The 16,709-nt window shown below is 37.0% G+C and overlaps 3 protein-coding genes across 5 annotated transcripts; 1 reads left to right on the forward strand and 2 right to left on the reverse strand.

Annotated features, from left to right (window-relative positions):
- Positions 1-36: 36 nt before the first annotated feature.
- Positions 37-1,786, reverse strand: LOC112082913 (probable pectate lyase 5). The gene is made up of 4 exons (XM_024150626.1): positions 1,609-1,786; positions 777-1,517; positions 530-668; positions 37-436 (listed from the first exon to the last, which is right to left on the reverse strand). The coding sequence occupies exons 1-4, from the start codon at positions 1,725-1,727 to the stop codon at positions 215-217; spliced, it is 1,221 nt and encodes a 406-aa protein (XP_024006394.1). The 5' UTR covers positions 1,728-1,786; the 3' UTR covers positions 37-214.
- Positions 1,787-9,140: 7,354 nt separating this feature from the next.
- Positions 9,141-12,015, reverse strand: LOC18008376 (ultraviolet-B receptor UVR8). Of its 3 annotated transcripts, XM_024152199.1 has the most exons (7): positions 11,827-12,015; positions 11,435-11,495; positions 11,025-11,310; positions 10,585-10,934; positions 10,102-10,503; positions 9,672-10,032; positions 9,141-9,591 (listed from the first exon to the last, which is right to left on the reverse strand). In XM_024152199.1, exons 3-7 carry the CDS (start codon positions 11,259-11,261, stop codon positions 9,343-9,345), a joined length of 1,599 nt encoding a protein of 532 aa, XP_024007967.1. In that variant the 5' UTR covers positions 11,262-11,310; positions 11,435-11,495; positions 11,827-12,015; the 3' UTR covers positions 9,141-9,342. The 3 variants fall into 3 exon arrangements, with proteins under 3 accessions (XP_024007967.1, XP_024007963.1, XP_024007972.1); XM_024152195.1 differs by having other exon boundaries at positions 11,435-12,015; XM_024152204.1 differs by having other exon boundaries at positions 9,141-9,588; positions 11,025-12,015.
- A 2,279-nt stretch (positions 12,016-14,294) lies between these two features.
- On the forward strand, positions 14,295-15,185 carry LOC18008485 (photosystem II core complex proteins psbY, chloroplastic). Its single transcript, XM_006391165.2, has one exon. It carries the CDS (start codon positions 14,406-14,408, stop codon positions 15,000-15,002), a length of 597 nt encoding a protein of 198 aa, XP_006391227.1. The 5' UTR covers positions 14,295-14,405; the 3' UTR covers positions 15,003-15,185.
- Positions 15,186-16,709: the final 1,524 nt, after the last annotated feature.

Raw genomic sequence — 16,709 nt, forward strand, 5'->3', positions numbered from 1 at the left:
TTGGTCCCTACTCCAAAAAAGTTTAAAAGAAACCCATTGGTCCTAAGGGAATCCATACAAATACTTTAGTATACACATCAAATCCAACTTACAACTTTAACCCTCCCCATAATAAAACTAAAGGGTAACGAAAAATTGATAAAAAGAGGACCAACATATCCTCTTTTTTGCTTTAATTAGATGCATTATGTATAACTTGAGTAGATGGATCGAATTAACATCGTTTTCCTTTTCTACAATAGAGTGCACCAGCATTGCCAGTGACCGAAGCCACCAACGAGGATGGTCTAGCCGACAAACTCGAAGCCTTGGCATAGCTTGAAGAGGATCTACCACCCGAGGGCGTAAAAAACGCACCGTTTAAGAACAAGTCACCTTCTGATCTCCAATTCCATTTCTTCCATTTGCTTTGTGGTGCATCTTCGTATTTAGTCACCTATATTTTTTTCCAAGTTGTAATTCAATACTCTCATATATATATGATTAAAAATAGAAACATATTATAAAACTACTAGCTCTAAATAATTACCTCTTTGAAGACTCTGTTGTTAGGAGCAAGAAACCTATTCCCTTGACTGTTAATAGTCGGAGCTGCACTCCCACCAATTGCATACATTAGCCAGTGCGTATAATCATTATTCACCACATGAAAATATCCATGCCTACATCTGTAAAATTCCCCCAAAAAATTACAAGACATTAGCTCAAATAATATACAAAAAATAATTAGGGACTTTGTTTCGCACAAAATATATAAAAAAGTAACTTTTTTTTACCTAGGCATTCTCTGAACAAGCCCTTCACCGAAATGGTTAAAGGCAATGGTGACTTGCATGTTCTTGTCTCTCGTGTACGAGTCACTGTGTCCCAAAAGCATCACTTTGTTATGGTGCGTCAAGTAATTATTAGAGATGGTAATGGCCGTTGATCCATGAATCGCGTCGATCAGACCGTCCGCACAATTAGACAACGAGCAGTGGTCTACCCACACGTGTGACCCACCGAATATCGACACGGCGTCTCCATCAGACGCCGTTCTCCACCCATAATGCGACGGAGAATCTCTAACGTAAGCATTGCCTCTCTTCTTGCAGTCGTGGATGTTAATGCCGTGGATGATGATGTTGGTCACGTACTGGACGGTGATGCACGCGCCTCCTGCGATGTGGACGCTCGCTCCACGACCATCTATGGTTTTGAACGAGTTCATGATCAGCTCTTCTTTAAGTTTTATGACCATGTCACGTGCGAATATGATCCACAGGGGCTCGTCCTGGATCACTGCATGTCTTAGGGTTCCGGGTTTAGGGTTTACAGCGTCTTTGTCGCTGGAGTCAGTCACTACGTAGATTTTTCCGTCACGGCCGCCGATTGCGTGTTTGCCAAACCCAATGGCGCAATTGGCTAGTCGTTGACGGTTTTTCTCCCAATTCGGGTCGCATCTCCAACAATCGTCGATGGGATTTCCGGTCCCACAAGAGAGGACGCCTAGATTTCTTCTGGACGCATTAATCCTCCTACAAAAAGATACATAAATATGTTAAAAAATGAGGAGGTTGAATAGTATAAAGTTTTAGATTCGAGAAGATTTAGAAAAATGTTACGCACTCGTTTACTTCTTGAACCACGAGTTCAGGGTCGGAGACATGAGAGGAGGAAGTGAAGATCGGAGCTAGGACAAGGAGGAGACATGAGAAGAGGGAGAGAGACAAGTGAAGAAGTGTCATTCTCTATTTTTGTCTCTCAAAAGGATTTTTACTTATTTATGTAATTTATGAGATTTGAATGGTTTTGTTTGGAGAAGAGATAAAATGGTGAGAAAGGCTTTGGCTTCTTATATAGGAAATCTCCTCCCCTTGATTTATGGGTTTTTAATCATGGAGGGTCCACTCTTTTCAGATTCTTGAATTTTATATATACTAAAAAGGAGAAAAGATGTTAAAAAAAAAGAGAAATCAAAATCTACTTGATACATTTTATAATTATTTGTGGAAGCTCTTGTGAGCTTCTGAAATAGATTAAGCGCATATAAACACATGTCAAGTTGATAACATAATAGGCAGTTTTTTTTGTTTAAAGAATAATATAATCAATCCGCATATTTGAAGAATAATGTTTTGACAAACAAAGGTGGTGAAATTCTTAATATGAGGAGACTTTTGTAATAACATAATACTAATAAAGGGACGTGAAATATGCGGATTGATTATTACAAAAGACTTTTGCTGAATTTGTTGCAGTGTTTCGGCTAAAATAAAGGGACGTGAAAGATAATTTACAAAAGAAAAATGAAATTGTTGAAATGCTTGCCGCAAACAAAAAGTCTTTTTGTGTTCGAGTGTTTAGCTGAAGCCTTGAACAGAATGGAGATATATACATATATACACTATTGTTACAATAACATGTGTACGTATTAATTTTTAACTTTCTTTAGAAAGAAAAAAACTTGCCCTTTTTTGAACCTTTAATTATTTTGCTGTGCAATAAAGTCACTTTTGATAAAACAATACTGTTGACAAAAAATACTGATCAAAAATAAAACAAAGTTTGTCATGCGGCCAACCTTCAATTGGAAACTATACGTGTGTTCTTAATAATGCGAGGAGTATAATAATTTTTCATGCGTAGTCTCACTTGTATATATGGCTTATCAAGACTAATTAACATGTATAATTAGAATGGCATATACGATAAATTCTTGCACTGTTTAGTTCGTTAATGATCTCAATCTCTCTCTCTTTTTTTTTTTTTTTTTGATCTCAATCTCTTTTGTTTATTGTATGAACAATTTAAAGACAACAGTTAACTTCATGGTGATTAGTACATTGATAAACATACAAATGACTATCACTATATGAAGAAAATACAATAAAGTTAATTAGTTATATATGGGGTGAAATGTCACATGGAACAACACTACATAAATCTATCAGATGTTAACTGTAAAAAGTAACGTCATATAATAAACCTTTTTTCTTTTTGACAAAACAACTGTAAAACCTTTTATTTCTGTTATATTTCAACGAACTCCACAAACCTTTGCATGCATGTATGTTGTATATATGTATATACAACTTCTTTGTGTTTGTCTTTTTTTGTTTTCTCTTTCTGAATGACAACCTTGCGACGTGTATACTATATATCGGTAATAAATCTTTACGTCGCTATTGATCATGTGTTTAGCTAGCATCTTTAGTTTCTACTATCGAACCATTTCTCAATTAAAATAAAAATAAAAATTATGACATCTAAAAAAACAAATCACAATCGTTTACATTTGTCGGTCTATATAATAATCTCGAATTATGTTTTCTGTAATTTCCTTTTGCCAAATCGAAACACACATTTTTGTATGATTAGGATCTTAATTAAGACAATGGATTAATGGACCCCACCCATTTCCCCACCAATTATTGGTGACTCACGAAATTAACACTATTCATAAAATTAATTTAACTTCTGACAAAAAGGTACGATATCGTAGGACACATCGGAACCGGCTTTCAAATCCAATACTAGTCGGAAACCGATTTTGGGTTTCGGATTAGAGACAGTTGCTGACGTGGCAAATTACTTAAAAAGGTCACGTTCGTCCATGTGAGCCTTGTCTGGCCACACCCCTGCATTCATGGGTCGCATCTCGACCGTTCATTACTATATAACATGCCCTCTACCGTCAGCTCTCCGATCGGTCATTCTCGCGCCACCAGTTTCTAGAAAGCCGAAGTTCTATTTATTGGATATGCCTTCGAGTTTCTGATTTTTTGCTTTGGTTACATAGCGTAAATTAATCACATAACCATAGAAAGTGATACACAATTTGTTGTGTGTGATTGATTTGATATGCATATGTAAAAATTGTGGAATCATTCCACCTTTTGAGGTTACTATTCAAACTTTTTTATTCATATGTACTAGAACGTAGAAAATAGTTTTGAAATAACAAAGAACGATAAAAGTACTAGAGATATGAGATTTCACAACTTAAAAAGAAAAGTGTTGTTTTCCAATATATCAAAAGAGAGATCCAAGATTGGAACAATGATATCTTGGTTAAAGTGGATTATAATCCATAGGAATACACTTTATCAATGTACCTAGGATATGATTGGTAATTTGCACAATGATGAAATGATTCTGTGTTTCTTAAACTCTATTCACATATTTAGCGCTTCCCAAGATTTCATTAAATATGTAACTATGAAACCAATATTATGCGGATTTTAAACTAAATCAAGAATACTTAAAATTACTTCATATTTTTAAATACAATTCAGGCTATATATATTTTCTTTACCAGTTACAACATTCATCAAGATTTACATGTTAGATTGTGTAAAGACGTTATCTCGATTACTCTATGATCTTGGACCTCTGGTATAAATTCTCGTGATGCTGCTGCTTTATAACTGCTATAGTGCTATTTCATTACAGTTCTTCTCATTGCCAAGAATCCAATGTAGCACGAGAGGAAAAAATGTATTAGAATAGATTGCCATGCCGTTAGAGACAACTGAAGCTGGTTCTCAATGTTCTTCATAAACGGTTAATACTTCACCTTGCATACGTATCCTTCTCCATTTCACGATCTCATTTCCAAAGTAGATGTTTTAAAAATTCAAATATCTATGCCCCATCTTGAAGGAGACTGTCAAATATATTTACTCAGAGTTAAAAGTGTAACGATAGTTAACTTGTTTGTTATACTATGATCAATTTTGTCTAATGTATTGAACGATTCTGTTCATTACTATCCAATATAATGAGAGAAATTCATCATTTTCTCAACTGATATAGTTAAATAATCAACCGCCTAAACTAAAGGATCTAACAACATCTTGGTACGCTAGCTTAAAATATACATTTAATGTCCTTATATAAATTATAACCTATTACAATAGGTAGCCATTTTAAGAAGTCTATGAGTTAAATTCGGTTGATCATTTGTCAAAATGTAATTGAGCACAACAAATTTAGCTCTTACAAAAAGCAAAAAAATTAGCTTTTACTAATCTCTGCTATTGTCCTCAACTGCCGACGATTGGTATGTACATACACAGTCCATATACGTACGCGGAACGCGATGGCTTGAACAAGCGGACGAAAACAAATAATTTTAAATACATTCTAATTATTGAGAAATACAAATGATTAGACCAATATTCTGATACTGAATAATAGAATGTTAAACTCTGTTCTTACATTAGTCGTAGTAACGACTAACGAACTATATATATAAAACAGGAACCATTAAATTATATAGTATGGACATTATTTATGTATAGATAAGAGCCCTGAAGAAATGGTGACATAAAAGAGGTAGTCACATGGGGTTTTCTGAAGCCATGTGCTGATCATGATGATAGCTTTATATAATCATTGATCTCATATCGCTATTGACATTTCTTACCATGAATTCTTTCTTTTTTCCTACTCTCTCAATATTGTAGTATTTTGATAAAAGTATAATATTAAGTGTTGACAAAAGATATACTATAATAAATTTGTAACAGCATTTATAAAAGCATCTATCTGTGTTCTTGTGAGTGTCTAATGACTTGTTTGTTAAAGTGTTGTTGTTACCCACTTTGTTCGTTTATCAAAAAAGTCAATAATTGATGATATACTTGGTAATCATTATGAAGGTGTCCCAAGTCCCGACGACCTTAACTTGTATACACTCAATTTTCTTTGGGATAATTTCCATAATGTTTGCTAATTTTACACATCAAAGGATTGACTAATGGAATGATGCTTGAACGAAAGTCATGAGAACGGAGGAAGAAAGCTTCATTACTCTCCAGGTTAATTTTAGCATGTTATTTCAGTTCTAATGCTAAAATTGATTTCTATTGATCAATAGTATTGAATAAAGATAGTATTCGACAATTTCAAAGCAACAGGGGGAATTTTAAGCACTAGAAAAGTTTACTTACGGAAATGTCAAACCCCCAAATGATTGGATCATGTGTAATTAAGTATGCAATCAATACAAAATTTATAGTCACCCACTCTAATGATTAATCTTTTGTAATGGTCGTATATTAAGTAATGATACTAATTATGATGATTTTAATCATATATATCAGATACTCCCTCCGTTTCAAAAGAGTGGCATTATTAAAAGTACAATTTTGTCTCTAATTAATACATTAAATGATTTGTTTTTATCTAGTAAATACATTAAATTAATAGGGTTAAAACTGGAATATTGTTTAAAATTTTGCATTGAAAATATAAAACGACACTCTTTGTGAAACAAAAATAAAACCTTAAAACGACACTCTTTGTGAAACGGAGAGAGTACTATTTAGCTTTTACAATGAAACCATTTCCAACCACTATTCATCCAAACACCAAATTTGGTGTTGTGAATATAGTTAAATTTGATATTTAGGTGAATAGTATTTTTTTCATCTCCAACCACAACACCAAATCTCACACTAAAAAAATAATATTTTTATTATTATATAATTAAAACTAAAATTTTTATTTTTAACAATTTTGATCAATACTAATTATTTATATAATAACTTAACTATAAATTATATATAACATTACATTCCGTACAAAAAAATTAGAATTGATACATTTTGAAGTTAAATATAAACTTCTTGATCCTTCAATTGCCTATGCTAAGCTAAATAGTTATGTATTCTTATTAATTATAATTAAATTTTCATATTAATTATACTTAACATTTCATAAATAATAAAATAAAAAATTATGATATATTAATTATAGTTATAAAATTTAATCAATTAGTAAATAATATCATATTTATATTATAATTAATAATAATAATATTATTATTATTTTAGAGTTCTGTGAATAATGTCACACAAAATTTGGTGTTATATTATTTACAAAACTCTAAAAAGCAAAATATGCCGTTACAAATGGAATTCCATTGGAGATGTGAGAACTCCATAATTGAAAATATGGAATCCGATTGGAGTTGCTCTAAAAGTGTATAACAATAGTGATGATTATGCATATTGAAACTAACCAATATACCATAAAAAAAAAAAAAAATTTATCATATTACACAAAATGAACCTTTTCTCTCTCCTCCTTTTCTCTCTCGAGCGAAATCAGATTTGAAACTTTCTCTTGCAGATACCTTAAAGGATCCTTCCGATCTCCCTCTCCGGCGCGCGTGGTGGCTCACCGTCGCCGGAGGAGGGACTCTGATGGCCTCCTCTTTCGTTTGTTAGGTGTTTTGTCTCAGTTCGGCCGTCGGCTCGGTGTGGCGTCAAAGTGAAGTTTCTCCGGTGTGTAGTCTTCGTTCGACGGCGACGGATTTCAGTGGCGTCGCTGGGGTTGCGGTGGTGGAAGGCGATCTCCTTGTGGTGATGCGCCTCTCTGCCGTTCGCGTCGTTCTATCTCGGTGGGGTTTGCTTTCTTTGGTGTTCACCGGCGTTTCCCTCCGACGGTCTCTTTTGGCTTTTCTTTGCGAGTCCTCGTCGCCGGCGGCGAGCTCTCCGATTTTCCTCGGTGGTGTAGTTCGTCTCTCCCCGGTTAAAGTCCATCTCTGCCTCGTTTTGTTCATAGCGGTGTTCCCGAGGCATAGGTGTGGTGGCGATGTAGGCTTTGATCTCCTCGGCTCCAGCGGCAGCGATTCGGACCTAGAGGACGGGTTCAGTCTCTGGTTTTGGTTTCGCAGGAGAGGTTTGGCTTGTGGCTAGCCTCGGAGTGGTGGCTCTCGTTTCTTCCGGCGTGTGTGGCTCCACCAACAGTGTCTCTCGACGGTGGTTTTAGGCGGGTGGCTCAGCGGCTGTTCTCTCACCATGTTCGACGAAGTTTCCGGTGCCGTCTTTTCACCGTTGTGGCTCGGGTTTCGCTGTGGGTGTGTGTTTGTGTTATCAGCAATTCTCAGCAGTTTCGCAGTTTGGTCTTGGTCTTGACTCGTGAGGACTCCGATCGTGGTTCGGTGTAGATAGTGGAGCCTTTCGAGATGTGTATTGTAGAGGCGCCGGTCTGTTGTCCGGTTAGATTGTAGCTGTGGAGGTTGGTCCCTATGGAGACTTCGGTTTCTACGGGAATGGTGGTTGGAAGTGACTTCTCCGATTACCGCTCAGACTTCCTTGTCACCGGTTGCAGTTTAGTCCGTTACGAATTTCGGATATCGCGTCAGTTTTCGGAGAAGCTGTAGGTATTTTTTCCGGTGGTTAGAGGACGGGCCTCGGAAGGACGCTCGTGGCAACTATGATGTAAACTCCAGTTCTTTGAGCTGCGGCAAAAACGTGATGGTCTGTGCTTTTGCACGTGATTGCTGCTTTCTCATCTTGTTTGGTTTCGGTTTTAATTTTCTTCTCTTACTTGCTGGATCTTTGGCTTTTTTGTGTTTCTGTTGTTTCTTTGTTGTTTTTGTGTGTCAGTAGATTTTGGTTTTCTGTTTTCTTCGTTGTATCTCTGTATTGTCTGTAAAAAAATCAAAAATTTGGTATAAAATTTAACATTTAACCAAAAAAAAAAAAGAAACATAAAATTTTAATCCTTAGCAGCCTTTTTGTTTTTATGAGAAGAGAAGATTTGAAATCTGTTTAAATTTTATGTCTATTCGTAGAGATTTTCTTAACCTTTTTTGCAGTTAAAACTCACAAATGTTTAAAAACACATGTGAAACTTTGGACTATATTTTCTTTCTTGATCAATCTAAGAGACAAAAATTAGTTTTTCTTTTTTATCTTCTAATCTAATGGTCACATAATCACAATTTAACTCCCAATTTAGAAATTCGAACCCAATCAGACTAGAAATGATGTTATACACAAAAAATGTTTTCGATACATATTATTTGTTGTTTTTAAATATGAATTTGTGTTCTGAGGTTTCAAACTTTCAATTCGGAAAAATATATGTTCGAACTTTGTTTTTGAAGATATTTAATACGAAATCATAATTTGAGCAGCATCTCTGGTACTATACACAGCAGCTTCATTTAACTATGTAGTTGACCGGAAACTTGGGCTAACTATAATTGTTAATGGGTAAAAAATGTGTGGCTTGCATTGTTTGAATCAAATTCTATTAGGCCTGTGCTACACCCCTAGAGTTTCAAGTCCATGTACTTGAGAGTCCTAACTTGTCATCAACACCCATTTACAAAAACGCTAAACGCGCCAAAATGTAAACGCTAAAATAGCAAACTAGAATATCCAAAGAAATATTTATTGTTCCTTCCTAAATTAAAAATAACAAAAGAAACCATAACCATCTTAAAAATGTCTGTTACTATGTACAGCCCACTTACTTCTTTAAACATTAGCCAAGATCAATGGACCTGGTGATGCAAACCTAACTTAAGAAGATATTTCTTTTTTTTTTTCTTCCAAATCTCTAAGAAAGATCAATACCGACAACTTTAGCAGGTTCTGCTCTTTCAGCCAAGTTATCACCTAGCTCCACGCCAAGCTGCCCTCTCTCCCCAGCCCCAAACGCATAGAGAGTCCCTGACTCGGCCATTGCAAATGTATGACCAGCCCAAGTAGTCGAGTTTGTCAAACTCACATGAACCACACGCTCTTTCTTCTCCTTCAACGACGTAACCAGCTTAGGGATCAGAGTATTCTCATCCACATCTCCCTGCTAATCTCCGGATATCAAGACCATTGACTCCATTCCAAAAAACCAAGAAAAGAAAAAAAAAACAAGAACACAGACTTTACCTGACCAAGATTGGCAGATTCACAGCCAAACGAGTAAACCTGACCATCATCAGAGACAACAAAGGTTGCATAATCTCCAGTGGCGACATGGACCGCTTTAACATCTTTTAACCCCTCTACAACCTTGGGAGCCGACTCTGGCTCTTCGGTACCGTGACCCAAGCAGCCATACCGGCCCCAACCCCACGTGCAGACTCTCCCATCTCTCCCAACTACAGCAGCATGCCATGTCCCTGCTGAGACCATAACCGGTTCCATCTTCAAGAGACTAAACTGCTCAATCAAGCGAGGCTGTGTTTCACTGGTTGCAATACCATGACCTAGCTTCCCACCCAAACCGCATCCAACAGAGTACACAGACCTACACAGAAGCAAGAAGTAAGCACATACAAATCGGATCAAGAACAGAGGAAACATTACAAAGACTCACATGCCCGTAGGTTGATATGCTAGAGCAAGAAGATAGCAAAAGCCAGCAGAAATTTGCACGACCGGGATATCCTCCAAGGCCCCCAACAAAGGATGAGGCAACATACAGTTAAGGTCGGTTCCGTGACCGAGTCTCTCATCTTTTCCCCATGATAATGTATAGACTCTGCCTTCTCTCGACAAAACCGCCGTGAAGTAATTCCCTATCGTGGCTTGAACCACGAAGATTCCGTTCAAAGACTTGACTCGCTTGGGAGTTGTGATGAGCTTAGTTTCTTGAACTTCTAATCCAGCTTCGCTAAACCAATCTTTTCCAAAAGCATAAACTTCACCAGCATCACTGATCAACATTGTTCTATCAGTGCTAACAGCTGCCTGAATGATCCGGATACCGTTAAGTGATCTGCAAACACAATGTACCTCACATTAACCTCAACTTTTCTGACTATTAGGCCAAATTTGAACCATCAAAGAAATGTGTAACCTGACTGGTCGAGGCTGCCAAGTGTCTTCAGTGGATCCCTGTCCGAGTTGTCCTGAACCGTTATATCCGAAAGAGTAAACAACGCCCTTTGATGTTACGGCGATGCTATGACCAGGACCTGCAAGTGCCTGTGATTTCTCGCGCCTGCAACCAAATTCACCAGCAAGCAAGAACCTTAGAACAAGCTTCCACGAGCCTCCGCATTTCCTTTTGATTTCTTGGCGTTCTTCCTCTCCCATGCGTTTAAATATCGCCCTCTTTTGGCATCTATCGAGAGCTGCAACTTCTGAGATGGAGAGTTCAAGGTCCGGAGAAAAATTTGCCGGCATTCTGAAAAACGAACATGTTGCCTGAAGATAAAGAATAACCAATCAGAATAGCATCAATCCACACGAATCAGAAAACATGAAAACAAGACAGAGCATTATCACTTCACTTGCCTCGAGTTTCGCAAGGTCCCGAGGACCTAAGTCACAAGTTGTGAGAACATGAAGGACAATGGAAGGACAAGAAGCCAAGAAGAACTCCCCAGGAGCAGAGTTCCCAAGGCATTGGCGTTTTAGACACATAAATGAAGGGAAAGGCAACTCCATAGCCGCGGAGATTGGATTCTCAGAGATGCTATGAAGTTGTAACGTAGCAGCAGGGCTACTACCATTTGATGTTGTAGTATCCATTAGGACACTGCTCCGGTTTTTGCAGAGCCCAAATGTTTTCTATAACTCACTAAATATCAGCAAAACCATATGATTAAACTAGTGCATTGTTCAGTCCTGTGATCTAAAAACTCCCTAATAGTCAAAATCTTCAGGCTTTTGTTATTATACATATAGTATAACAAAGGAGCTACCTTTGACGCTAAGAATTGATGAACACCGACCGTGAAATGATGGAAACTTGCGAGAGAAATGCTGTTCATGTTTAAGCCAAATAAGATCATCAAGATCGAGAATTGCAGTACAAAAACACAAGATCATTAGATTCAAACTTGATTTTAACAAAAACATAAGCAGTCTATAGTAAGAACAAACCCAGATCAGAATCATGGTTAATAAATATTAAGCGATCAGTCAAAAAAACCAAACACAAAATAGGATTCTCTGTTCTAGGAGATCGTGATCATGATCGTGATCCTCGATCAGGGATCATCAACATATATAGAAAAGGTTAAAGCAGAAGAAGGATCAGAAAAGACCCATAATTTCACCAGAATTGCATCGACGGTTCAAAGGGAAAAATTACCAGACTTTGGGACTCACAAGTTGGACCAAAAGAGAGAAAATGAAAGAGAGAGAGAGAGAGAGAGAGATTGTTTGCGGTGGAATATCACAGAGAAGAAAAGGAACGGACTTTCAATCTAAAATTTGTTCTGTTGTTCTTTCTCCGTGAATTTCTATAAAAAAGATTGTTCATTTGCCTTTTTTTTTTAATAATGGAAACGAAGAATGGATTGGGGTAAAGCTTCAATCTTTATGTATCTCTCTGCATTTTCCACGAAACGATTTTAGGTGTCTGCTGCTGCGTCCACAAATGGAAATAAAATACTTACAAGTCCACTTGTAAGCAAGCCCAAGTCCATTGTTTTAGATCATTTGCTATTAACTTTGTGAAAGAACAAAAAATGTGCAACAGAAATTATGATCTTTTTTTGGTCAAAAAATGTAAAATGAGTTAAAAAAAAAAAAAAAAAAAACACGTTTGGACGATATTAATTTTGTTGTAAAAACGCCTGATTTTTTTACCGTGATGTCATCTTTTTCTACGTAGATATCTAACTGAACGTTGTCTATTTCAAAACTGGTTTTTTTAATTCGATTTATAACCAAGTTCGAATTTTTCATCTCATATCCACTTATATAATTATCCATTTGTAACATCTAAACAACTCTAGTTTATTCTAATGAATACGAAAATGGTTCAAGTGATTATTAACCTATCCAAAATGCTAAATGATCCAAAATCTCTCCAAATTTTGACAAAATTCTTTAAAATATCATATTTTCTATTTGATTTTTACTCGAATTATTAAGAATTTAGGTGAGAATTCGGCTGACCTATTGGATGAAACAAACTACCGAGAAAGTAATACCACAAGTCGAAAACTCTGAAAATATGCTCACTGAGGCTCTTAAGCAAACCTAAGAGTGAAGTTAGTGCTGCAAGACAGGATGTGGGCAGGAGAGCGGCCAGTCCTCTGCCTCTAATAATTAAAAACGAAGGGAGTAATTACCTATTTACCAAACTAGCTAAGTCATATACGGAAGCTATTATGTTCAAGTGTTCATTTATGATTTCACTTCATAAGGCTATACTATTCAAGTGTTCAGTTAATAAGGCAACACATTTATTGAACTTTGCAGTCGTTTCACTCAGTTGCAAAAAGGAAATACATGTTGGTGGTACGCTCCGCTCCTCGGTCAGGACCGGTTAAAGACCGAGACCGGCCCAATTGACCCCGGTTTATGATGGTCTTAGTCGAAATGGGCCTGGCCTGACAGCGTGGCCCATGAGAAAGAAGCCCAACAACGAAAGGCGGTGAGAGCCGAACGAGAAGCCCTAGGACGTCTCCTCGTTCTTGTGCTATAAATAGTAGAATTGTTACTGTAGAAGGAATCTTTTTTGGACCCAGAGAATAGAGACCTGAATATTATATCGACTTCGTCGAGAAACCTCCGAACTGAACGAACTGTAATTGAGAATTGAATAAAATCTAATCAAGTTAATCTCTTTCGAACTCAAATTACCGGACCGACCTCAACTGTAATCAACAATACATAATTTCCTTTTATGCATTTATTGGACCATTGGTGAAAGTGAATTAAAATCAGGAAGAACAAATTCGTAGATACAAAACTGAACCGAAACAGGTTCAATCTAAACAAAAATGATGATTAGGGGATGCAAAACCAATTTGATTACTGAACAATGAACACTAAATAAGATTTTATCCGGTATCATTTGATTTTGCAAATCTAGATGAACAGTACCGGTAATTGTAAATCCATGTTTATTGCAATACCAAATATTCATGGCTTAATAATATTTATCTATTGAGATCTAAATGATAAATATAAGTGATTTCGTAATTTAACATTTAAATTTTATAAATATTCAGTACCAAAATTTTCTTTGAAGAAATACATGAGATAAAAATATCAAAGTCTAATGTTGATGGTATATACCGAAAGCACGAGAAAAGACGTCCTAAAAACGAATCGCAACACCCACTTGAAATGCAAAATTTGGATCTTACCATTGCGGCTACAAACATTTTAGTAGTCATACGATAGAGTGTGTTAACTTTGAAACAAACAATTATATGATTTACATTTGTTGGTTATAGTTATTTATTTAATTTATTCATATATTTTTTATCAGGTAAAATAAAAATTCAAGTAGCAATTAACAAAAATAAGATAAAGTTATAATGATAAATAATTATTTAATATGTATAAAAATCTAAAATATTTTTTTTTGTCGACTTTTCAAAAAAATCAAAATATTTAATAATTTGAAATGGGTGAAAATATTTTTAAATATTTAAATTAATTTTTCACTAATTGAAAGTAAAAAATACATGCAAATAAGAGGAGGAAGAAGCGAAGTGATAAGAAAAAGGTGAGTAGGACATAGAATCTGTGGCTCAAATCTCACCAAAATCTCAAAACTCTCTTCTCCTTGGATAAGAGAAGTATCCAGAAGCCTTTCATTTCCACTTGATCCTCCTTCTCTCCTTCCTCCTATAATCCCAAAACAAAACCCATCTCTCAAACTCCTCCTCAAACCTCTCTCTCTCTCATCTCCGATCAGAGCTCAGGCAAATGGCGGCAACAATGGCGACATCAGCCAAATGCATGTCATCTCCTCCTAAACCCCTAAACCAAACCAAACCCATCTCTTCCAAACCCTTCATCTCCCTCCCAACCCCACCAAAACCCACCGTCTCTCTCGCCGTCACAAGCACCGCCCTCGCCGGCGCCGTCTTCTCCGCCCTCAGCTACTCCGAACCCGCTTTCGCCGCCCACCAGATCGCTAACCTCGCCGCGGCCGCCGCCGTGGAAGGCAGCGACAACCGTGGCTTAGCTCTCCTCCTCCCGATCGTCCCGGCCATCGGATGGGTCCTCTTCAACATCCTCCAGCCTGCTCTTAACCAGGTCAACAAGATGCGCGAGAGCAGAGGAGTCGTCGTTGGTCTTGGCATCGGCGGTGGTCTCGCCGCGTCCGGGCTTTTGACTTCGCCGCCTGAGGCATCGGCGAGTGTGGCTAACGAGATGGCGGCGGTGGCGGAAGCTGCGGCGAAAGTTGGAGACAACAGGGGACAGTTGTTGTTGTTTGTGGTTGCTCCGGCTCTGCTTTGGGTTCTTTACAATATATTGCAGCCTGCTTTGAACCAACTCAACAAAATGAGGTCTAAATAAAAAATAAAACTTTTTATATTATCTTTGTTGGGATTCAAATGTAAGATTAATCCTTTGTTTTATGGACAGTTTTATGTTTAAATTTTGGGACAATTATCATCCTTGTTTGATCTCGTCTGCTACTACTATATACTCCGATTTTTAACTGTAACTAGGTTGCGCTTATAAGATCATTTGTCCCTATATATACATGGTTTTGTTGTTTCAAAATCATCATAACCTATCGTAAATACTAATCTAAGCCAAAACATAAACTTTATGTCCTTGGCTATAACAATGTTCAGTTTGTAAAATGCATTGCAAACTGAACATTGTTACCTCCCATTCCTCTTGATTCCTTTGTAAGCCATATTGAAAGGTTTCACCTTCTCAAGGTACTCTCGCAGAGACATTGGTGGCTTCTCATTAATGTCAGGATTCAATTTTTGCTCACACTCAATCTAGAGACACAGAAAACTTGAGAGATTCAACATATATTTTCATGCAAAGCCAAACAACAAAAAGGCACTTTCTCCATCGGTTCCTTGAGCTGAAACACCAAGTTCACAATGAAAGAACCAAAGACCTCAGAGGCTGTTAAAACTTGATAAACTCTGAGAATCATACAGGCCTATTAAGTTAACAATCGTCTACATTTCAAAGCTACCACAAGTTATGAATCATATCACATGTCCTACCACATTGCTTCTCGTTGAAAATTCAGTATCAGCATTTTCTTGCATCAAGTTGTAAACTTTACCACGAGATTGGTTTCATAAGCATCATGAGCAGTATGATGCAAATCCCTTTCGCATATACCCTTCATAAACCTTGTGCTAAATGTTTCATAATCTTAGGTCCCATTTTTCTTATCAAACTTCTCTCCATCGACAGAATCTCCAACGAATATATTCAAAGCCTCTTGTTCAGCTGAGAAACCCGGAATTGGATTCATGGAAAAGAATAGAAATTTAAGATGAGGAATCAGAAGAAGGAGATGAGAAGATGGAAGAACTTTGAGGTTAAAGGTGTGGCTGATCAGATCAGAGACGCCACTCTCTGATCTTCTCTCCATATCATCCATCTTCACTGCCGATTGCGGAACCTCGTCCACGGCCGCGGCCACGGTCAGCGACGTCGGAGGAAGAGGAGAAATGAGATTTGGGTTGTTGTTGGATGAGAAAATGGAATCTGTTTGGCTATGGATGAAAGCATAATGCCATTAGGGTTTGACAATCTTCTTCCTATAGCAGCACCTCTCATCTGGTGATTTCTTCAAGCAAGAATTTCTAAATACAATGGTCAATGGCGATCGAAAATTTCCGATTTCGAAGGTTTTTTAATTTTCCGTTACTGTGTGAAAAATGGGGGTATTTCTCACGTGACGCCTTTTCAGATGGATCAATTATTGCATAATTTCACTCCCGTCCCTAATGTTTTTCATTCCAGACGAAAACGGATCTATCTTTTCGAATAGATTAAGAACCCCCAATAATTGGAGCTATTAGGCAAAGTTATGCTTGGCGAGTAAGCATCATGCGTCGACATATAGCTAGTGCATGTAATTTTCTTGTTCTGGCTCCAATAGAGCATATGATGTAAATGAATAAACCGGTGGTTAATTAGATTAAGTAGACCCTCATTACCTTTCGTTAGTCACCTAATGTCGTGTGTTTGACTGTTTAACTATTAATGAATTGATGTGTGTAACAAGCTAAATTATCCAAT

This window comes from Eutrema salsugineum, unplaced genomic scaffold (assembly GCF_000478725.1).
Source record: "Eutrema salsugineum unplaced genomic scaffold, Eutsalg1_0 scaffold_9, whole genome shotgun sequence".
Classification (NCBI taxonomy): Eukaryota; Viridiplantae; Streptophyta; class Magnoliopsida; order Brassicales; family Brassicaceae; genus Eutrema; species Eutrema salsugineum.